The sequence below is a fragment of the Cynoglossus semilaevis genome, chromosome 14 (genome assembly GCF_000523025.1).
Source record: "Cynoglossus semilaevis isolate Cse_v1.0 chromosome 14, Cse_v1.0, whole genome shotgun sequence".
NCBI classification, from domain to species: domain Eukaryota; kingdom Metazoa; phylum Chordata; class Actinopteri; order Pleuronectiformes; family Cynoglossidae; genus Cynoglossus; species Cynoglossus semilaevis.
Genome location: NC_024320.1, coordinates 19900873 through 19924081, shown reverse-complemented (window position 1 = coordinate 19924081; position 23209 = coordinate 19900873). Strand labels below are relative to the sequence as shown.

Here is a 23209-nt window from a genome sequence, read left to right as displayed (position 1 = left end):
CTAAATTCCAGGGTGGGTGAAGAAACAGAGTTGTAGTTGTGCGCTTTGACAGCAGTGACACCAAGTGTCAGCAGGGGCAGCACTCTGAGTTATTGGTCCAGTTACTCTGGATGTCTGTTTTTCTCAGAAATTACAGTACAGTGAATAGTTTTGTGGTTGTATCACTGCATTTCTGAGTCACAGTCACAGTAAACCTGTCTGAAGTCAGGTGTTTGGACAGATGTTTGGAAGCAGTTGAACGGCTTGCTAATTAACGTCTACTACCAGTGATGAAAGTGAAGAATCACTTTCAGCTTTTGCCCTTAGTCACGGGTTTATGTAACAGTTTGCCTTTGTTGACATTAACCCAACATGGAATAGAACCCGCAACCTTCAAATCTAGTCACAAATTATGATCTTATACTGATTATTAATTCAAAACATCTTCATCAAGAAAATCAATTTTATATATATAACTGATATGGATAATTATAATTATAAATTACATATATACATTACATATAAATGCTTTGTGTATATATTTATATATATACACATATGTATTTATGTCTATATATATAATTTATAATTATAATTATCCATATATATATATACATATATATATATATATTTACACACACACAGTATATGTACAGTATATGCCTCTTTCCCACCTTCACCTGGAGAACAACATGCCGGTTTATATTTCCCAAAGGAATGCTAAACATATAGACTGTAGAATGTGCAGCAGAGGAACAATTTGCAAGCTGTTAATGAGCTGTTGCAGTTTCCATCATTGTACCGCTGCTCGCTCCAATTACATCCATTCTCCTTTGGTGATTTCCTGCTGCTCCAGATGTTTTGACAATAAGACGTTACCATTCATGGAAAACAAAGAGACTGAAATGTGTATCATGGATGGGCAAATCAAACAGATGTATTGGATTTATATTTGTCACTGACCTGAGAATTGGCACACTGTTACTTCCACTCAAACTCTGTTGTTGAATGGACGTACTGTAGTGTTCTTTTGAATATTTGTGGTTTGTATCACTCAGACAAATTCAGATTGTAATTTGTCTTAGGTATTATTTAGGGCAGACGTGACTGAGCCATAGTCTGGACACATGACACAGTACCTCAGTGCTTTTTTGTCGGACAAGGCAAAACAGATGTCATCAGTCCAGAGCCAACATTCCCGGTTTCTCTTTTCCACGTGGGAAAGTTTCTTTTTTGCTGCCAGCGTGGGGGAAGACCATGAAAGCTGCAGTTATTCTGGATTATTACTCAATGAACTAGTTATGGTTATTTGACCCTTCTGCCAAAATTGCCTTCTGTGTCCCAGTGATCCAAACGGGTGTCCTCGGTCAGCCCTTAAGTCTGCTATGAAGGACATAATGTTGGTTTCTGCCAGTGCCAGTCACCTTTTTATGATCAGAAGAACTTCATCAAAGACTTTTAATCTTCTCTTTTAAAAAGACTTCACCGCAATTTTATTAAATGGAAGACTATAGTCAAATCACTTATTATAGTCACAATAAATCATTTTTACTGCACTCTCTACAGTATTAGTAGTATTAACTCAGTTGGTGCAGTGTGGAGTCACTGCTTACCTTTTAACTGCAGTCTATGACATAATGAATTGTTCTTTACTGCACATTTAGCCGTGAGTTGATGCCAAGTGTCATTGTTAACAATTCAAAATAGCATCCAATAATGTTTATATTTGTCAACATTTATATTTGCTAATATTGTGTAGCAGTTACCACACATTTACACGTCTGCCTTACACACAAAAGGTCCTGGGTTTGAGTCCCTGAGGAACCACATTGGGCTGCAGTTTCCTGTTTTATTTTTATTATGTTTGAGTACGAGAATGATAATTTAAAGCGTCCTTAAGTCAAGTGTTTACTTTTTACCCTGGGCGATGCTGAGGTTTTCAGGGTTTCATTCTTTTCTTCCATGGCTATAAATTATCACAGTGTGGGTGTTGTAAAATCCTCTTAAGGAGGTCAGGGCATCAAAGACACACTCCGAGACCTAATTTTAATATTTGAAGGAACAGCCGTGACCTGCCATAACCATGGCCTCTGCCAGATGTGTGGTGACTTGTGAAACTTTATCTCTCTGTGTGTCTTAACAGATTACTTTAGGAGGTTTATAAACACTGCTTAAATCATTTGAACGAGAATGGTAAGGTCAGAGGACGGTCAAAGGTCAGAACAATAAAAGGGGAAAAGGAGTTGATAAGACAGCTTGGCATTTTCTCTCTGAACTCTATTTTGGACACTTTTAGTGTGACATGTCAAGTTTAACTGAAGAGAAATATGAGGAGCACATTTTCCCTGATGGCTAGAAATGACTTAGTGTTTCCAATTCTTCCCAAAATATGTCATATGCTTAATGTTGATCAGAGATCACCACAAACAGTGAAATATTTTCCCAATACTGTTTTTACAATATTTATAAATTCAGTACTGAGGCATTAGATGAAGTACATATAAAGATAACAGTCAAAGATGTGCCAAAGGAATATATATAGACAGAAAGAAATGGAGAACAATGTTTGAAAGAAGAGAATTGTGTATTGTGTATCTTCTAACTGAAGCAAAGTGCCAGAGAAATGACTTTCAAACAGATGGAAATTATTCATATTTATTTATTATTATTATTTATCATATATATATTTATCATATATATTATTCATCATAAATTATTTGTACATTAACTTCCTTATTAGACACTAACTACTAAGAAAGTAACAAATATAGCACGGTAAAAAACAGTGAAAAAGGCCATGTGGGGACTCGAGCGTAACCCCACAATGGTTGACAACATTCTACTTTTATTGTAACAATATATATTTGGCTCAAATGCACATCATGTTTAACTGTGTGCAAAACTGTTTTGTAAAAGTCAACGTTTGTCACGTGGTTCCATGTGTGCGAACACATCACACAGCGACTGTTGTAGCAAGTAGACTATAAAATCTGGACCAAATCCATAAATCTGTCAGTGGCCAAAGTTTTATATCTTTACAGAAATGCAGTTTTGCTGCCACACACAGCAGCCTGCAAACATACAAAAAAAAAATACTGTTCGAGGATGAAAAATTATTCCAGTCTTCCAGACTCAGTGTGAAAGGATCAAGTAGTAAATGATGAACAGCTACAACTACATTTAGCATCAATATTCTGTTGGTAGTACTGTATATACAGGACTCTGTTGCTCTCTGTGTTGAAGTTCACCATCACGTGCTGATCCAGATCCTCTGGAAACTGAGCAACACTGTAGGTCTGGGACTGGAGGATGAAGCTTGTCATTAGTTCTAGTTTGTCTCCCACAAATTATAGTGTTCTCCGTGTCTTGTTTAACAGTTGGTGGCTGTGATGGATTGAGTCTGTGGAGTGATTTCTTTTTCATATTATTTTACCAGATTATAAATTCAGGAAAGTCTCGGGGGTATAATGTGGGGCAGTAATGTGAAAAGTCAAGTTGACAGTGACAAGCTGACATGCCAACACAAGTGTGGATTCTTTGGTATTAAATCCTTTTTTAGAATAACACTGCATTTACCACTGTGGTTAACTGGGAGCAATAAATGTAGAAAGAAATGTTTGTTTAGTGAGTATTGCGTCACTAAACAAACACGTCAGTGATGTATTTGTTCGAAATTGTAGGGTTTACTGGTGAGATTCATTGTCGACAGTTCTGCTGCGTGATTAATACAATTGTTCCACTAATGTGTTATTACTGCAGTGAGTCTGGTTCACCTCTCAGCTGGCAACTTAAGGAAGGTCTTGGACATTGGCTTCAGAGGGCACTGGTGAAAATAAGTAACTTGACACATCTCAGCTACCATTGGACAGAGCAGTATATGACATATAACATGTAGAAAAATAATAATGATTCCAATTTAACAGTACTGTAAATAGAGAGTAAATGCCTAGTATTTTGACTTTCATTTCTAAGATGGAAACTAAAGGAAAACTAATAATGATGTTTAGTGAGGATAAATGATGATGAAAGGTTCTGATCCACTCGTCAACCGATGAAAGTCCAATCAGTGCTCATCTGGTCATGTTAACTGTACCTGAACTGTAAGAAGGCGGGCCGTGTTAACGGATATCCAATCATGGGGACGTGTGTCCCCTCACAGAATAAAGAAAACACAGCTAAAGTCTGGAGCAGGAATAAGTTGGTGAATTTGTACAATAATTTGAGCCATTGTTTGTATAAATCGTATCCTGAAACTTTCTGAACTGTGATTCTTCCCTTCAGCAATCCCATAATCAGAAATGCACCAGATCACAGCAGCACAGGCCATTAGCAGGATTTATTGCTACCCTTGCCTGGGGCCTGTAGTTCTGTTTTGTTTGTTTTGCTCCTCCACCCAATGTTGTTAAACCCATTATCTAACACATTGATTCAGTACACATCCCGAAAGTGTAAAGCAACGTTCTTCAATCCTAAAATGTTTATTTGGCATTCTCAAACCTTCTAAGACATTATTAACTCATTTAAGGTTTGTTCAGAGGTGTTGGTGTTAACGTCAGCTAGCATCCTCCGAGTTGCATAACTGCCACCTACTGGATCTATTTTTTTTACAGTTCCAGTAGGTGGCAAAAGTAGTGTTGCTTTTGATAAACCCACTGGACACTTTAATGTGTTCACTGCACATTGTAGCCGATTGTATAATTTTTTTTCTTTCTGTTTCTAGACATTTACATTTACAGTTAAAAAGAGCCAGTATTGAAAAAAAACAAAAACAAAACACCGATCCTACTGAATCAGCTGATTTTGGCGATGGGGCCAACTGTTCTGCTGAGCTGCCTCCTCCTGACGTCCTTGCTCAGCGTATCAGAAGCTGGGCTGGTGAAGAAAATCCTACGTCATCGACGACAGGCGCCGGCTCCTCGTAAACAACATAACATCACCTTGCCCACCGTGGACGGCCCTGTGATTTTTAATCACGTCTACAACATCAATGTTCCCGGCAGCTCTCGGTGCTCAGTGGATGTGGACGCGGGAGAAAGCACATCAGTTCAACCCAAAGATGAACCTGCGTCATCAGGCCGTCACATCACTGAGCAAATAGTCAATGGAGAGAACCAGATCGTCTTCACTCACCGCATAAATATACCTCGGCAGGCCTGCGGCTGTACTGAGGACCTGCCCGGCGTGAAAGAACTTCTGAACCGACTGGAGATACTTGAGGGAGAAGTCTCAGCGTTGAGAAGTCAGTGCAGCAGTGGGAGTGGCGGCTGCAACGCACAGGTCACAGGTGGGTTTTTGCCTCTCACTCGTATTAGTGCCATACAGTAAAATAAACCACAACTTCTCGGAATAATGCATTAAAACGGCCGCCATCTGCTCCATCCATCTTTTGTACAGCTCTTTAGGATTATATGGGCACGGACCACTGCAGTGAACTTAAATGGGGCATGATTTGGCTCGAGTACTTTACATGCTGATGCTGTTATATAAGTTAGAGGAACAAATGTACTTAAGAAGCTGCCAAAGTAAACCTCAGATACGTCAGTCAGTTGGTAAACTTGATGAAACGTCAGTTTCTGTTGTTTAGAAGGATTTTGCTGCATTTTTGCTCATGAAAGAAACTTTTTTGTCCTAATGTGTTAATGTTTTAAATTTCAAAACAATGTATACTCTACCCATCTCATCCAACTGCTGACAATTAAATACTCACAGCAGTGTATTAGCACATGCCTTTAAAGGTTTTCTTCAACAGCAACACAACAATAACCCTGGAACCTGTATAAGCTGATTTGGTGTCTGGTAAATATCAACTAAATAGAAAGAGACAAACTAGGTAAATGAAAATAATAAAGACTTTGGTGCAGGAGAAGATATGAAATCCTCTTTCAGATTTTCAGGTAGAATTACTTCAGTTTGATCTGGTCTGCTTCTAGGTCTTAAAGTCTTTGAAATATTCCTGAATTTTAACAACCAGATTTGTTTTATTTAGCTGCATTGGTTAATACTTGTACAATACTTGTACATGTACAAATGCAATAAAAGTTAATACTGCGCTTTCTCATAATATAATGTAAATAAAGCAGGACCGAACACTGAACCTTGGGGAATCCCAAGTTTACTGGTGGAAATAAATCATGTTAGCAGATCAGTCCCTTTAGTCCCAAAAATGGAATCCATCTCTTGTAACAGTATACTCACATTAAGAGTTGCATTAGGATCTGATAGGATTTTCTTAGGCCTGTTTAATGCGGCAGTTTCTATGATACTTTCTGTTTTCAAAAACTATCAATGTCAATGAATGCCTACAATTGTTTTTAATTATAAGCTAACTACTGACAAGACAACAGATTACTCTAGTGATTTTACCAAAAGGTCAAGCCCAGTTGTGAAGACAAAGTTTCATCAGGTACCACAGAGAAACTGTTTTTAATGTAACCTCGAATTTCGAGTTTGTGTTCCCCTCACATTTTTCAATATTAAAAGGTGACTCTCCTTCTGCTTTCAATGAAAGGTGATGTTGCAGTCAAGCCTTACTGCAACGGCCATGGAAACTACAGTACTGACACCTGTGGCTGTGTATGTGCGCCAGGATGGAAGGGAACCAACTGCACCGAGCCTGAGTGTCCCAGTAACTGCCTGGACCGAGGCCTCTGTGTGGACGGAAAGTGTCAGTGCTTCAAAGGCTTCTCTGGAGAGAACTGCTCGTTGGAGGTCTGCCCTGTGGACTGTGGAGCTCATGGCCGATGTGTTGGCAGCGTCTGCGTCTGCTCTGATGGTTTCTTGGGGGAAAACTGCTCCGAGACAAAGTGCCTGAACAACTGTCAAGGCCGCGGCCAGTGCAGTGATGGGAACTGTGTGTGTGACGATCCCTGGACTGGTGCTGACTGCTCGGAGCTGATCTGTCCCAAACACTGCAATGACCACGGGCGCTGTGTGAATGGAACCTGCTACTGTGATGAGGGCTACACCGGGGAGGACTGCAGTGAGCGCACATGTCCCAACCACTGCCAGGGCAACGGCTTCTGTGTTGATGGGAAATGCTTCTGCAGTGCAGGCTACAGTGGGGAGGACTGCTCGGTGCTCACCTGCCTGCACGACTGTAACGGCAGAGGAACCTGCTTCAATGGCATGTGTATCTGCGACACAGGTTATCAAGGTGAAGACTGCAGCCAGTTAGCGTGTTTGAACAACTGCAACAACAGAGGCCAATGCATAAATGGACAGTGTGCATGCGACGTTGGTTTCCAGGGAGCCGATTGTTCCGAGCTCTCTTGCCCCCGGGACTGCAGACAGAGAGGGCGCTGTGTTAACGGCCAGTGTGTTTGTGACGAAGGATACGCTGGGGAGGACTGCAGCGTCAAGACCTGCCCAGCAAACTGTCATGGCCGCGGCGAATGCATCGACGGACTATGCGCGTGTCACGCAGGGTTCACTGGTGTGGACTGCAGCGAACTGAGCTGCCCGAACAACTGCCACAGCCGCGGCCGCTGCGTCGGCGGTCAGTGTGTTTGTGATGAAGGCTTCTCAGGAGAGGACTGCAGCCAGAAGGCCTGTCCCAACGACTGCATGGCTCAAGGCCAGTGTTTAGATGGCGTATGTGTCTGTAAGGAAGGTTACTCTGGAGACGACTGCTCTATTCTCGCCTGTCCGGAGAACTGCAACGACAGGGGGCGATGCATCAAAGGAAAGTGCTCGTGTACGAGTGGATATGAAGGAGAGAGCTGTGAAAAGCTAAGCTGCCTGAACAACTGTCAGGATAAAGGCCGCTGTGTGAACGGTCAGTGCGTGTGTGACGAGGGCTACATCGGGGTGGACTGCTCAGACGGTAAGAGAAAAACTTTATTCACATTTACAATTATTCACTCATTTAAAATGAAGTGTGTGGTCGTTTGTTACTCTGCAGAGATGCTGAGCATTGACATTTTTTCTCTTCCTGTGTTTTTATGCGTACAATGAAGTAGTCTGACTCCACACAAGTTTTTTCAGTCAAAAGCAATTATGTGTATAAAGTATGACAGTTTCTATAGCATCATCTATAGCATAGCATTGAGTTTTCTATGGTGTGTTTTTAAAATTGTGTCCCAGAATGTGGTGTCATTTAAAGTTTATTACAAGCCATTGTTCAGGATGTAGAGCTTCAAACAATTCTACAGCTGTGTGTCATTTTTTTAGTCATTTAGCTGAACTGCACCAAGACAATTGCCCAGTGATTGACTCATGTTCAGAAGCGTCTTTATTTTTAGCCCACTCCTTAAATAAGTAACAATCTTGTTGTACCAGGAAACCATTACCATGGACCATGACATTACAACTGCACAGGAAATAGCCTGGGAAGAGAACGAGGCTAAATACCTTTCTTTGTCAATTGTGTCTATTCCATCTATCACTTTAAATGTAAATTTAGTTTTTCTTGTACACTTACAGTTGCCTTAGCTTTTGCACAATTACTGTTTGCTGTACCTTTAAAAAAAAACCTTATTTTTTCCAATGTGCCTCTTGCCTGTCTGCACTTTCTTTGCACTTATTTGGCAGGTCCTCACACCACAACCAGATGTGACTCTGGAGATTACATTAGTTCTCTGTCTGAGGTGGACAAACAGTGACTGAACTTATGAGAAACCCTTCACATTTTTATATTTTATTTTTCCAGTGTCGCCTCCAAAGAACCTTACTGTTGATGAGGTCACCCATAAAACTGTGGACGTGTCTTGGAACAATGAGATGTTGGTGACGGAATACCTGGTGACGTACGTGCCCACCTCACCTGGGGGTCTCCTCCAGGAGTTCACCGTGTCTGGAGACAAAACAAAAGCCACTGTTGAAGAACTGGAACCCGGCATTGAGTATCTAATTAGTGTTTATGCCGTGCTGAGCAACAAGAGGAGTGTCCCTGTCAGTGCCAGGGTCGCTACAGGTAAGTCACAGATTCCATCTGATTTAACTGACACTTCTTATAGAAAATGTCTTTTTATTTTAATAGTTTTTCATTTGGTATCTCTAGCTCTGCCCCAGGCAGAAGGTATTAGGTTCAAATCTGTGAGAGAGACTTCAGTAGAAGTGACGTGGGACCAGCTGGACATCTCCTTCGATGGCTGGGAGATCTACTTCCGCAACACGGTCAGTGTGAACGTCACTGTTAAAACCTCAAGCCTTTTTTACTGAGGTTCTAAACCTTGCCAGCTGATTGGAGGTGTCAGCAAGACATGGATTAATTTCACTGCTTGCTGTTAAAATGGCTTTCACATGTGGAAAATGGACATCATAGAGCTGCATGTGTTACTTAAAATCCAATCCAGTAACATTTTTTAATGGGACTGAAAACTTGCTGATACATCAGAGAGGTCTTCCTGAAATATGCAGCCTCGACAGAGTTTAGAACCAGTCGGAAATGGGTTTTACTCTCCAGACCGTGTAACTTTGATGACGTAAAATTCACTTTTCCACAATAATATATTGGGTTTTTGTTTGATGCTGTGCCAGGCAGTAAGATGTCTAAGTACACTATAAAACGTCTTAAGTTATCCTTTTTCTTTTTCAATAATTTGTCATCCAGTCATTGTCATTTATGAAAGAAACAAACATTTCTGTATTTACTCTTTTTTCCCATCAACCCTGGTTAGAGCTGCAGGGGGAGCTGGAGTCAGTCTCAGCTGACTTTAGGTGTACCATGTACATAAAATAGTTCCCAGGTCAATGCAGGGACCCAATTAGAGACAAAGGGACATTTACACCTCGTTTAAATCAGGCAAATAAATGAGAAAATATCCAAATGTCCGACCATTTGATGATATGATACTAAACACCAGTGTAAATATTCCATGTAAAAGCTGCATGAGACAAATCAGGGAAAGTGTGTCTTAAAGAATTGAATGTAAAACCAGTTACGTGTTGCACATGTTACAAAATATTTTATTATTCTTTTATGAAATCTGTTTCTTTACAGAAGGAAGAAAATGGAAAAATTGTCAACGTCCTTCCGTCCAATCAAAACCAGTTTTTACAATCAGGTCTCGGACCAGGTCAGGAGTACGAGGTCTCCATCAACATCATTAAGAACAACACGAAAGGACCACAAACGACCAAAACCGTCACCACCAGTGAGTCCATGAAAGAACCTGCTTCTTTCTACAGCGTTATTACATAAACTATTGTGATCATTTCTGTGTTGGTATTCTAGAATATTCTAGAATATTCTAGAATATGAAACAATGAAGTCAGGTCCTGGTCTGTATGTTCTAATCTGTTTGCCAGAGCACAAATATTCCTGAGCACAAAGTAATAAAATACCTACGTGTCCGTCGGACAAATTGAATTTCAGTCTAACGTGGCCATAAAAGCTCTTTTACAACATGTTTTTTTAGGTATTGCCCTCCATTTGCTGAAATTAACTGTTCTGCCACTCTGCACATTCACTGGACAGTTTTACACTCTCCCTGCAGTCAGTTCAGGCCAAACAATTATCTTAGTGCATGGAGAAGTCATTCACTTTACCAGTCTGTGTCCATGGACTCTCCCTGCTTTCGCACCATTTCATTTCTTATGTCATTTATTTGTATAAGCTGAAACTAGACCTGTGGTCCAGTACGGAATGATTGCATTGAGGCAAAAACCTCTTTCTCCCTCAGGTCCTTTTAGCACAGTAGAGAGTGTAGAGAGATGTCTTTTCCACATGTAAACACAGGAAATTTGTCAGTTTGTGACCGGGTTAGGGTTTGGTGAGTTGTGAATGTATAAACAGTGCTTTGGTACTAATGGCTCGTGGTTATCAAGGCAAATTGAAAATGATGGTAGCCTCCATCTGCACACTCAGAAAAGGCTTGAATGAGCCAGTTAACGACGGCATGCAGGACCTCTCTGCCATGAAGGTCCTGTCACAATGAATATGAATATGGATTTGTATATGTGAAGATAACAAGTCACTACAAAATTTTGGGAGAACCTGTCAATTCTCATAGAACCATTTCACGACTATAATACTGTATGATAATGCAAAAATATTGCAATATATAGAACATGCAGGGTTACATGTGTGGGGCTGGTTATGGTCTTACTTTACAGCAAGAAGGTCATTTTTTGATCCACAGGAATATAGAAGTTTGCATGTATGTGTAGGTTTTCTACAGATGTTCGTTGACAGTCCTTAAACTTTCAGGGTTACAGTAACAGTTCATGGACAGGTTGACCTGGTTGAAAATACATAATAACATTTTCTTCTCTGAGAAGCTCCTGACTGTATTAAATAACCAATGGTTTTGTGACCATCTTTATAACACAGGCATTAAAGGTTCTGATGCAGAACCTTCCAGGCTTGAAGGTGTTGTTCATAGTTATTAATTCCTATGACTGAATTGTGTTCCAAAAAATTAAAAAAATAAATTATTTGACCTGCCATGCAACAACTTAGCGCCCCCTACTTTGTCCACGCTGAATAATGGGATTATCATTAATTTTTATAACATCATATTTTATTACATACTTTACTATACTACAGATCTTAACTTTTTTTAAATAACTGAATATTTTTCCCACTCTCTCCCTCCAGAGATCGACAGCCCCAGCCAGGTAGAGGTGAAGGATGTGACAGACTTATCAGCATTAGTGCTCTGGTCTCAGCCAGTTGCACCTGTGGACGGTGTCACTATGTCCTACGGACCCACCTCTGACCCCTCGGACAAAATCAGAGCAGTGATTGCCCCTCCTGACAAGCAGTACAGCATCGATGGTCTGAGACCAGACACTGAGTACATGGTGTCACTCACCTCCAGCAGTGGAAACATGACCAGTGAACCTGTCAACACCACCTTCACCACTGGTGGGCTTTCAATAATTCAAGCTTCATGGTGTTTTAATTTAAAACTGCACATTTTACAGATGAAAAATACATTTTTGTTTTTCAAATGATCTGTAAGAATGAATTTATAAGCAGTTAAATAGAATTCCATGAATATTTTATATAAGGATTTTAAAGTAATCATTTTCTTTAAAATGTGTATAACCCAAAAGTTATTTTCCAGCCCTGTTATCATGGGATTATTGTTTTGCCCAATAGGAAATGACATGTGTTATATTGAGTTGTAAAGGGCTAATATATAATATATAATTGACATGTATGTGAGCAGATGGCCTGCTATCATCATGTGGCTCAGATGTGACCTGTTGCTAGCATATATTTCATCTTGACCACATATGGTCCTAGTGTAATAATACACTAGTGGTATTATATTTCATTATCTTTGTGTGTGTCTTACTGTTACCTATTTTAGACTTAGATGCCCCGAAGGACCTGCAGGCCAAGTCCAAGACAGACACCAGCATCACTTTGGAGTGGACCAACAGTAAGGCTAACGTTAGCAACTATAGAGTTAAATACAGCCCACTCTCAGGAGCCGGTCATGGTGAAATGGTGTTCCCACGAGAACCAGGAAACACAACGACAGCAACGATCACTGGTATGGGTCAATCATGTTGTTAAGCAGACTGCACACAGCCTTAGGGGTTATAATGGTCGTGTATTGCCAAAGTGTTGATAAAATATTTTTCTGGCAGGTCTGATTCCAGGGACCGAGTACGGTGTTGGTGTGACTGCCATGAAGAATGAGAGAGAAAGCCTCCCAGCAACTGGGAACACAGAAACTGGTGAGAGATGCATTAAGGTAGCTGTTCAAGTCTGTGAAAACACTGACAAACTGAAATATTTTCATTAATCACATTATATGTGTCGTATGGACTAGTTAAGTAACCCAGTGGTTCCCAAGGTGGGGGTTGGACCCCTCTCGTGGACGTGGAGCTATTACTGGGGAGCAAATTTAATTCATTTAATATTTTTCTTCATTTCAATTACATTTTTTTTCATATAAGGTTCAGTGGAATTTCGTCTACAATATCTGTTGAAATGTCAACTCTAACCTTTTCTTTTTTCATTCCCCGTTAGACATTGATCCTCCCAGAGATTTCGAGGAACTGGAAACCACAGAGACTTCCGTGAGTCTGCAGTGGCAGAAACCCCAGGCCAAAATTACTGGTTACAGGCTGGTGTTTGTCTCCAAAGACGGAGAAGAGGAGGAGGTGGAAATCCCACCCACAGCCACGACCCATGTCTTACTGAATTTGACTCCTGCCGTAAGCTACAACCTCACGTTGACCGCAGAGAGGGGTCAGAAGAAGAGTCCACCTGCCACCTTGACTACATCCACAGGTGAGAGTTTTTGTACAAAATGTACAATATTTTGAAACAATCGTTTGATTGAAAAGCATGTTTTTGTCATATAAATCTCAATGTTTTTGTTTTAAGCTATAGTTTCTTTTCTTAATGTTAATGCTTTGATTTATATATTTTTTTAACTTTTCATTTTATATCATGCATTTTTAACAATCCACCAAGAGTAGACAACCAGCCAACTCTACAATGTTAGCTTCTGAGCAAATGGCTACAATGTTGTAACTTTTTCCAGCCTAATGTGTTCAGGTGACAATAACCTGATTGTTGTGAATTTCATTTTCATCCTACAGAGCAGACAAAGCACCTGAAATGTATTCCTCTTAATTTGTGCCTTTTTATTTTTTGTTTTTTTTAGCCTCATTTACATTTTACTTAGCTGGATCAGACACCCATGAGCTAGCCCCTACTGCAGGTTCAGAGGACAATGTTATTAGCTTTGTGAATTTAGATCTCTCTGAGTTCTCCGGGATGGAGCCTGAGGATGATGAGCTCGGATCATTGACCGTTTCAGGCGTCACGTCTGATGGGTTTGACCTAACGTGGAAACTTAAAGCTCCCAGCCTTTACCATAGTTTCACAATAGAATATAAAGACACTCAGCGAGTATGGAACGTGAAAAAGATCAAGGTCCCTGGATCAGCCACTGGCTCTAGAATCCAAGGCCTGACTGCATCAACAGAGTATGAAATAAAACTTTATGGAGTAACAAGTAGCCAGAGATCTGTGCTACTAGAAACTGTAGCAGTAACAGGTACCACAATTTGTCTTTTTGGATAATTATAATTTTGTTGTCTAACACAATGTCTGTTTTAACATAGACAGGAAAGAGCATGTTGCTTGTTTAAAAATAGTAATAATAATAACAATAACAACAATAATAATAATGATGCCCTAACAATAAGGATTTCAGAGTAGAAAAATAATGATCGAGAAGGATGATAACACACTGCACTTTTAATATATTTTTCAAAAAAAACATTTTCATACCACTAACACTACAACAGCCACTGGTATACAGGACAGTAGCATAAATCTGCGTCAACATATTGTGAGTTGTTTCTTGATAGAACAGGAGGCGACAGGAAGCAATAATCTGTGTGGGCTTCTTTTTGAATTAGGTTGAAGTAAACAGCGAGACATGGGGTGAGAGAAGAGCAGAAGTCATACTTTAGCGGCCCCTTAAAGTGGAGGCAGAAAGACGAAGGCAGTAGTGCAGGGATTTATGTTGGGTTCAGTGAACATTATAAACAGATAGTGGCTAAAATTCAGAGAATGCAAAAAGGTATCGGAGAATTCAAATTTATTACCTCAGCAGCTCGGCATCAAGTAAGATTCCTTTTGTCATCTCTCAAGGCTAAATTTGCATTCCCTAGGTCCAGTACATGAAGAAATGGGCTGTATATTTCCTTGGATATTATCACTGCCAGATACAATGTGTCATGCTACTCTGATGACTGATACTCTGGTGACCTGCTGTATGAAACTCCTAAATGTAACTGTCTGAAAGCCTTGTTACCACTAATTCCACTTTGATGTGTAGTTTTCAAGTTCAGTCCTACTTGCACAGGAAAGTAACTGAAGAGGTTTCCTACCGATCATAAACCACTTGCATGTAACAAATGTGATTTCTGAGGTTTGTGTTGAGCAGGACTTACATGGCTATGCATGGCTTTCATACATCTGAAGACAACTGACTCAGAATCTTCAGAAATTAATGGCATGGATGTTGTTAATGGCTCAGCTGCCGAAGTGTGAAGTTTTGGTTTATATGATATATATGTTTTATTTGTGTTTTGTTTGTATCTTTTAACACATTTCTTTTTCTTTTTAGGTTGTTTTTTTTTCTGTCCATTTGCCAAGTCATTCCCAGATTCATAACCTAACCTACCTTTTATTCCTTGTAGCGCCGGCGCCCACTTCTCCACATGTGTTAACGCTGAAAATGAAAGCTGCAACAACAACCACACAGTCTGCTCTGGATAATGACACAGTTTTAACAGCAGATCCACTCCGTTCTGTGAACACTGAGGCCCCTCCCACTTCTGAAAGTGTTGTAATGAGCTCACAGACTGAGTCTGAAAAACCAGAGCTGGATTTACTGGCCAACCTCACGGTTGCAAACGTTACCTCCACTAGCATTAACTTGGCCTGGTCGGCACCCGACGAGGTGTTTGAAAGTTTTGTGGTGGAGCTGGGTTCTCCATCAGAGGAACGTGTGACCACATTAGCTGGCAATGTAAAGAATGCTGAAATAGTGGGTTTGTCGCCCTCTACATACTATAATGTAACAGTGCATGGGCTGGTGGAGGGAAAGCGCTCTTTGCCTCTTAAAGTTTATGCTGCCACAGGTATATACAACATATCTTTTTAACAATTGAATATGTTGAAATTTGAAGATGGTTAATTGTTAAAATTTTTTCTGCATATATTTTACTGTCTGTGTTTTTTTACTATATGTAATTAAGTCAAAACTCCTTTTGGATGTTTTTAAAAATATATATTTTTGGGATTTCAGACTAGTTCCAAATGTTATGGCTGCCACTCAGATCAATTTTGCTATAAAATGTAAAGATATCATTTTGAATTATATTTTGTTTCTCTATGAAAAGTAGAATGCTGTGACAGTAAAGTAATATGCAGTATATTCCTATAGTGACTTGTTATGACTGTCTGTTAACCCTACTCTGATTTGTTTGTTTAGCAGAGGAGCTGAGGCCGGGGGTGTTGAACCTCACGATCTCTGACATTTCATGGGACGGCTTCACTGCCTCCTGGAGTCCCACAGATTGGGACTTTGACAGCTTTGTCATTGAGGTAACCAACCTGGAGAATTTTGCCCAGAGCCAGAATCTGACACTGTCGGGAGATGCATTCAGCCTGGGAATCTCTGGGCTGAATCCCAACACTAGCTACATTGTTGGGCTGTATGGGATGTATAAAGGCACCGTCCTCAGTCCTGTGTACAGTGAAGCCACCACAGGTACCTGGAACTTACCTCATTTTTTTGTCTTTTAACTCTCTCTCCTTTAGTTTGAACTGCAGGTCAGTTTTTTGTTTTAGTTCGGTGAGACATCGGTCGTGTCAATGCATGAATTAAAACCTCAATCCTTTTTTTTAATTGCTAGTCAACACTTCGCCACATTGTATCATCATCATCATCACTTCATCATAACCGGTGTGTCATGAACCCTCCAGCCACTGTTTGTCTCACTGAGAGAGGGCCGGGTGATGGGCACCACTGCCCCATCACTGAGCTGAGCAAAAGTGTTCGTTCTTACCCTGGACTGCTGCCTTCATCCCAATTACAAAACTGCATGAAGCCACTACCCAGCCCTCCCCTACTGCTCCCCTGCCCTCCCCCTGCTTTGTGGTCAGGTTTGAAGCTGATGTGCTGCGATGATTGCAAAAGCAAACCATTAACTTCCTTCCTCCCCCCGCCCTCCCCTTCCGGTCACACAGTGACAGCGCGATCATCCCATTTCACTCCATCATTCTCATACACTGTACAACTGATTAACCTCCAAGGATCATTTGCCCGGGGACGTGCACTCTTGTACGTGAGGCCTGTGTGTTACTTTGTGCGACAATTAAGTGCTTCTGACAAAAAGTTGATTTTCGCAGAACCGCTAAGTAAATATCCTTCTTTCCTTTTGAAGGACTAGGTGGCAAATGATTAAATCTTCTAGTTGTTAACAAGGTAAAAACACTAATATCTGAGTCTGCAGTGAAGAGCTCAGCTCTAGAATGATGTTCAACCCTACATCTGCATGATTGCATGTATTTGGTCAAAGGGTTTGCAGTAGTCCTCTGTAGTGCATATACACTCAATCGTGTCTTGTCTTACATTTGCATGAAAAAACATCTGTGGTTGTATTAACGTCTTCATTAACATTTAAGGTTCACTAAACCGGTTGTTACTTTTCAGGTGTTTTTTAATGGCGGCTTTTGGGTTCTTTAACGTAGCCTTTAATTTTTGACATCTGTCTTTTTACAGTTAATTTTAAAGAAACACATTTTTGTAATCGTAAAAATTATGAAAAATGTCAACACTGTTCGTGGTACGTTGTTCATGGTCACTGAATACTGTTGGTTACACTGAGTTGTTAGCCTGGTCATTATGCAAGGATCCTTTTGCCAAACACATAAATGGAACCAAATATTCAGTGAACATCAACAGCAGTCACTGCGATGGACTTTTCATGTGGACTTTCTGTTCAGACCAATGCATGTGTGTAATCTTTTATGAAGCTACTCAAATAGGGTCGGTCAGTGTAGGTGAGTTTCCTGCACCTTTACACATCAGTTTTACCTTTGATCAACATCTAATTATGATTTCTTTTTTTAGTGAAAGAGCCACTGGTTGGCAAAGTATATCTTTCAAACGTAACATCCGAGAGCTTTTCAATCCACTGGAACAGCTCTGAGGCAGAGTTTGATGGGTTTATCCTGGAGTTAATTGATTCTGATTGGTTGATGGAGCCAGTGGAGTTTAACATTTCCCGCAATGTTAAGTCCCATGATGTCACTGGGCTCCGGCCTAGCACTGATTACATAGCCTACCTCTATGGGACATACAAGGGATCCCGAACACGAGCTGTCACTATTGTTGCATCAACAGGTACTTCGATTCTACAGATATATTTACACCAGGTTAACTAGAGATTTGTCACGCATGCTTAAAGGTAGAGTATTCAGGAATTTGGACTAATGTTGGTAAATATGGAGAATTTGGATCCATCCCTCTCCCTGCAGAGGGCGCTAGAAATCCAGTTTAGGTGCACAGTCTAAATCATTGTAAATGATAATGATTATTAGTATCATTTTATGTAAATCTAACGCAGCTCAAATGTGTGTTTGTTTCTTACCTGAATATGGCTTGGTTTTAATAAACTAGGGCTGTCAAAATGTTTTAATTAATTAATAACTGAAATCAATCATTTAAAAAAAATCTTATCACATTTTAATGCATGGACATAAGGAGGTGCATCAACTTATTGTTGTTCTAATACACAGTTTTTGTCATTAACATGCACTTTGGAAAAAACGTGATCCTGAAATACCCTTGTAACGGCCAGCAAACGTTTGTGCACCGAGGTTAGACGCTAGCCTCGTGTTGAAGCAGCCGCAGAGCGCAAGGCAGTAAATAATTCTGTGGCTGACAAACTGACAGACACAACTGTCAAATGGATTGGAAGGGATTGTAGACTGATCAATATTGTTGAGGACCATGACTTCACATGTGATATATTTACAGGCGTCCAGATGTAGAATGACTAAAATCCATCAACTCTGTGAAAGTAATATTTTGAATTATACTTTTGCATTTATCACAAATTGAGACAGATCATACACACACGTATGAAAGGATGAACACAATTATGATTAATCATGAATAATCTACAGCTTTATTGTGATTAGTCAGATTAAAAATTTAAATCTAATTAATAATTTAATCTGATTAATCACAGTAAAGCTGTAGATTTTTCATGATTAATCAAGTTAGATGGACAACTTGCCAAGTAGCACAATCAACTTTAACTTATTTGTTTCCTAGTAAATTCTTGCATACTCTACCTTTAGATTTTTTTTGTTAAAGACAGACTAATTAGTTTAATCTTCTATCTAGGTAAATGATCACACACTTCATTTTTCTCTCCCTTGTAGCTGAAGAGCCTGACTTGTCCAGGCTGGTTGTTTCTAACATTACCTCAGACCGGTTCTCTCTGGCATGGCGGACACGGGAGAAGCGTTTCGATAACTTTATAGTAGAAGTCAGAGAGTCCGCTTTACCCTCTCAGGCCATGGGGCGCGCTCTGCCTGGAGATGTGCGCTCCACTGTCATGGCAGGGCTCAAAGCGAGCACTAGCTACAACATAAAGCTGTACGCTAGCAGTGGTGGCCGTAGCACAAAGCCTCTGTTTGCTCTAGCTACAACAGGTATCACACCGTCCACCTTTCTGCACACACACACACACACACATGCTGGTGTTTGAACTCGTAACTGAGCGCACATCTTCTGTCTTTTATTCAGAGGACGTCCCAAAGTTGGGACTGATTTCGGCTTCGTCTGTGAGTCCACATAATCTGAGCTTGTCCTGGAGCACTGTGTCAGGCCATTTTGACGGTTTTGTTATCAGGGTCAGTGACTCTGAGCACCAGTCTGACGCGCTGGAGTTCAGACCCTCGGGTGACGACCGTAACATTACAATCTCAAACCTGATGGATGCAACTGACTATGACATTGAACTGTATGGTATTTCTCACGGGCGCCACACTCCCTCGGTGTTAACCAATGCTGTCACAGGTACTACGTGAAACACGTCATACTGGCCATCAACAAGTGAACTGCAATATTTCAGAATATTTAAGTACATTATAAGGTAGTTTTACAAATATGGACTTCCTCAATTCTGGATTTTCTTTTCTTTATAAGGAAAGGACCCTTTTTTTAAAAAAAGGAAAAAAAAGCTATATTATTATAGTCTAAATTAATATAACATTTCGATATTTTATTATTATTCCAGTTGCCTTCAGGTTTCATTGAGAACTGATTGATTATAAATTAGGACACTACACTACGTGAGTTTAAATTTAATGATTTTTATTCAAAGAGCACAATTTCTGGAGGCAGAAACCCCCCCCTCGATGAAGTGGTCTCCATAAATTCTGTCAATGTTCTTGATAAACCTGTCATATCTGAGAACATCAGATTTGATGATTTGCTTTTGCAATCACTGTCCACATTATGCTCCTAATGGAATCTTGTCCCTTTTCCCACATCTCTTTCTTTCATGAACCCACATTATGCTCCTAATGGAATCTTTTCCCACATCTCTTTCTTTCATGAAAATAACAAAACCTCCCCCCTGCTCCCTCCCCCGTCAGCATCTTTGCCTAAAGTGGAAAACTTGACCATATCCAACATAACGCCCTACGGCTTCCGTGTGTCGTGGGAGGTGAAGCAGCAGCAGAAGCAGCACCAACACCAGCCTCAGGAAGATATACCGCCCTCTAGCGGGGGATTCAGCCATTTTCTCATAGTGGTGACAGACTCCGGCTGGCTGCTGGAGCCTCAGGAGTTCACTGTACCGGGAAACCAAAGTCACTTGGAGATCTGGGGCCTTATTACCGGCATAGGATATGAGGTCAGACTGACCGGAGTGTCAGAGTCAGGGCTTCTCTCTCGACCTCTGACCACAGTGGCTGTGACAGGTACCAACCATAGTCCACCTCAAGGCCCCTCCCCTTACCTTAAACTTCAGCCATAACAACGTTCTCACAGACTTCTTTAATTTTATATTTCTATTTTTTTTTTAATAATCAGATTGAAAAAACAAGACAAAAATGAACATAAATACAAAATGTGTTCATGATGTTGGCTTGTGTTATTTTGTAGTAAGACCTCAACCCTTTGCTGAAAATTAACCCTAAAATTAACTCTTTTTTTTTCCAGAATGATCTTTCCTTTCCAGTTGTTTTGAGTCTTTTCTGTCTCCGCAGGATGAAATGTTCAGCTCTTGCTAATTTCTTCTTTTAAAATCTGTGCGTTTGTCTTGTTTCTTGTTTTCACATCTTTTCATAATTTTAACTTTACCCCTTGATGGCTCTAAATCAAAACAAACAAATTGTTGATTTGAAGTCGACTTTTATCTTATCATTATAACTGAACAGAACAGGGAATACAACCGTCTGTCGAACTTTACATGTTTCATTTTCTTTCAGTGCATCGAGGCTGAAGACGCATGAAACCTCTGTCCCAGTCATAACACATTATCAAAAACACCAGCTGCCTTTTCTTTTCTTTCTCTGTGGCCTAGTCTTCTTTGAGTTGACTCGTCTTTACTAACAGAGGTCAGAGTGTGGCAGAGTTCTGCTCAGAAGGAAACCTTTCTGTTTCGTTTTTCTCTGGTCAAAAGTCTTCATTCCAGATCATTTTCACAGAATCCTTTGTGCCTGATTATTCCTTTATCTAACCAGAGGCAGAGCCTGAGGTGGATCATCTCTTCGTCTCTGACATCAGTGCTGACAGCTTCCGTCTGTCCTGGGCGGCTGATGAAGACATGTTTGACAGATTTGTGATCAAAATAAGAGACAGCAAAAGATTAGCTCACCCTCGAGAGTACAGCGTCAGTGGTGACGAGCGAACCAAGGTCCTAGCCGGACTCATGAGTGGCACTGAGTATGAAATCGAGCTTTATGGTGTCACTCTGGACCAACGGTCCCAGCCTATCACTGGGGTGGCTCAGACAGGTATAGGAAAAACAACAAATCTACTGAGAGTTGTTGTAACCACTCACAAACATCATAGCATCTGCTCTTCTTAGCTTCTTGGAAGTCTGCTGTGGAAAAGCATCTGTCATGAGTTCAAAAAGATGCTTTTTCTCTAGGTTTCATTAATCTGTATTTGTCTTTCTTTTTTTTAACATTAGGCCTAAGCACTCCACGAGGCCTTCACTTTTCTCAGGTGACCGACTCCACGGCTATAGTCCATTGGTCGATGCCTTTCTCTCTGGTGGACAGCTACCGTGTTGCCTACATGCCCTTTGAAGGAGGTAAGAGACAAACAAAGGCATGGTGGTTCTAAACATTTTGTCAAATTACTATGCATGGCCTGTTTTGTCTTTGCTAAACAGAAAGACAATTCACTTTTAAAATGCCAATGCTAAAAAGAACATTTAAATGAAAATATATTATATTATATTATATTATATTATATTATATGGATGTTTTTTTAACTACCCAATAAATTGTTCCTTTTAGTTGTAACTGTTTTCACTTCAGTTCCAAACCACAGCTACTGTTTATGAATGAGACTTCAGAGATCTCAGCTTTATAAACTGTTCTCCCCTGCAGTCATCTTGTTTACAAACATATACCGTAGTTATTCTGACTTTCTTAAATGTCAGCTTGAATGTCACTCCCATCAGAGAGGCTTTGTCTACATAGAGAAATGTTAATAATAATATTTTACATTAGCAGCAGCATGGTTGTCTACTTCCTTTACTTTTCAATAGATGTTCCCAGCCTCACACAGTTGCACCGTGACGGTGCTGAGTGCGTCACAGCCTGTGTTTTGTTTCACACAGGAAGTCCGATGACAGTGACAGTGGACGGCAGTGTGTTTGAAGCTCTGATGCACAACATGATCCCCGGCAAAACCTATCAGGTGACAGTCACTGCTGTCAAAGGTCTGGAGGAAAGTGACGCCAGCACTGACACAGTCACCACAGGTGAAATTCTCACTCACCCTTTCTTAGCAAAACATGTCAATTTGTTTTATATAAGACCTTAACATCTGATCCTCTCCTTAGAAAATAGAATTAGAGCAATTTCCTTTATGTTTCTGTTTGTGTTTTAGCTCTGGACAGACCTCAGGGTCTGACTGCCCTTAATGTCACCGACACGTCCGCCCTGCTGGTCTGGCAGCCGTCTGTGGCCACTGTTGATGGCTACATCATTAGCTACACCGCTGATTCAGGCGAGCTCTTCCTGTCCTCTCAACTTAAAATAAACAGTGAGGCCAGCTTTAATCGATTTCTGATTGCATCGAAACCTTATTGTTTTCCTTTCTCTCCCCACAGTGTCGTCGGTGATGGAGCAGGTTTCTGGAAACACCGTGGAGTTTGAGATGGGTTCACTGGTTCCTGGAACCCATTACACAGTTGCAGTTCATGCCATAAAAGAATCTCAGAGGAGTGACTCTGCTGTCACTGAGTTCAGCACAGGTGAGTTTGGATCACGTCAGCTAAGGCAAGAAGATCACAGGTTTAGGTCTGGTCCCTGAGGGAAGGCCGCCCCCCAGTTTGAGAACCACTGCACTTGTGTGTTGTAGGGATTTTTTTTTCAAAAAACTGCCCTGTATTTATTTATTATATATATTATAACTGGTGTAATATTTCAATGTTTTTGTTAGTAATGATACTATGTCTTCTGCTACTAAAGCTAAACATTTCAAGAACAATGACTTGGATGAATGATATCTTATTATCTGGTCAACACCAGAAAATATAAACT

General features: G+C 40.4%; 1 protein-coding gene across 1 annotated transcript in view; it reads left to right on the top strand.

Annotated features, from left to right (window-relative positions):
- LOC103390069 (tenascin-like) overlaps positions 1-23209 on the top strand; it is a 43490-nt gene that overhangs the window by 17412 nt on the left and 2869 nt on the right. The window contains exons 5-25 of the mRNA XM_025062373.1: positions 4700-5263; positions 6488-7801; positions 8627-8890; positions 8978-9093; positions 9920-10073; positions 11519-11788; positions 12240-12425; positions 12523-12612; positions 12908-13171; positions 13551-13946; positions 15100-15543; positions 15897-16175; positions 17541-17813; positions 18860-19132; positions 19227-19499; positions 20081-20407; positions 21173-21445; positions 21625-21747; positions 22282-22425; positions 22554-22673; positions 22777-22920. Of these exons, the coding sequence (XP_024918141.1) occupies positions 4786-5263; positions 6488-7801; positions 8627-8890; positions 8978-9093; positions 9920-10073; positions 11519-11788; positions 12240-12425; positions 12523-12612; positions 12908-13171; positions 13551-13946; positions 15100-15543; positions 15897-16175; positions 17541-17813; positions 18860-19132; positions 19227-19499; positions 20081-20407; positions 21173-21445; positions 21625-21747; positions 22282-22425; positions 22554-22673; positions 22777-22920 (6205 nt within the window). The 5' untranslated portion in view covers positions 4700-4785. The remainder of the gene's footprint in view (positions 1-4699; positions 5264-6487; positions 7802-8626; positions 8891-8977; positions 9094-9919; positions 10074-11518; positions 11789-12239; positions 12426-12522; positions 12613-12907; positions 13172-13550; positions 13947-15099; positions 15544-15896; positions 16176-17540; positions 17814-18859; positions 19133-19226; positions 19500-20080; positions 20408-21172; positions 21446-21624; positions 21748-22281; positions 22426-22553; positions 22674-22776; positions 22921-23209) is intronic.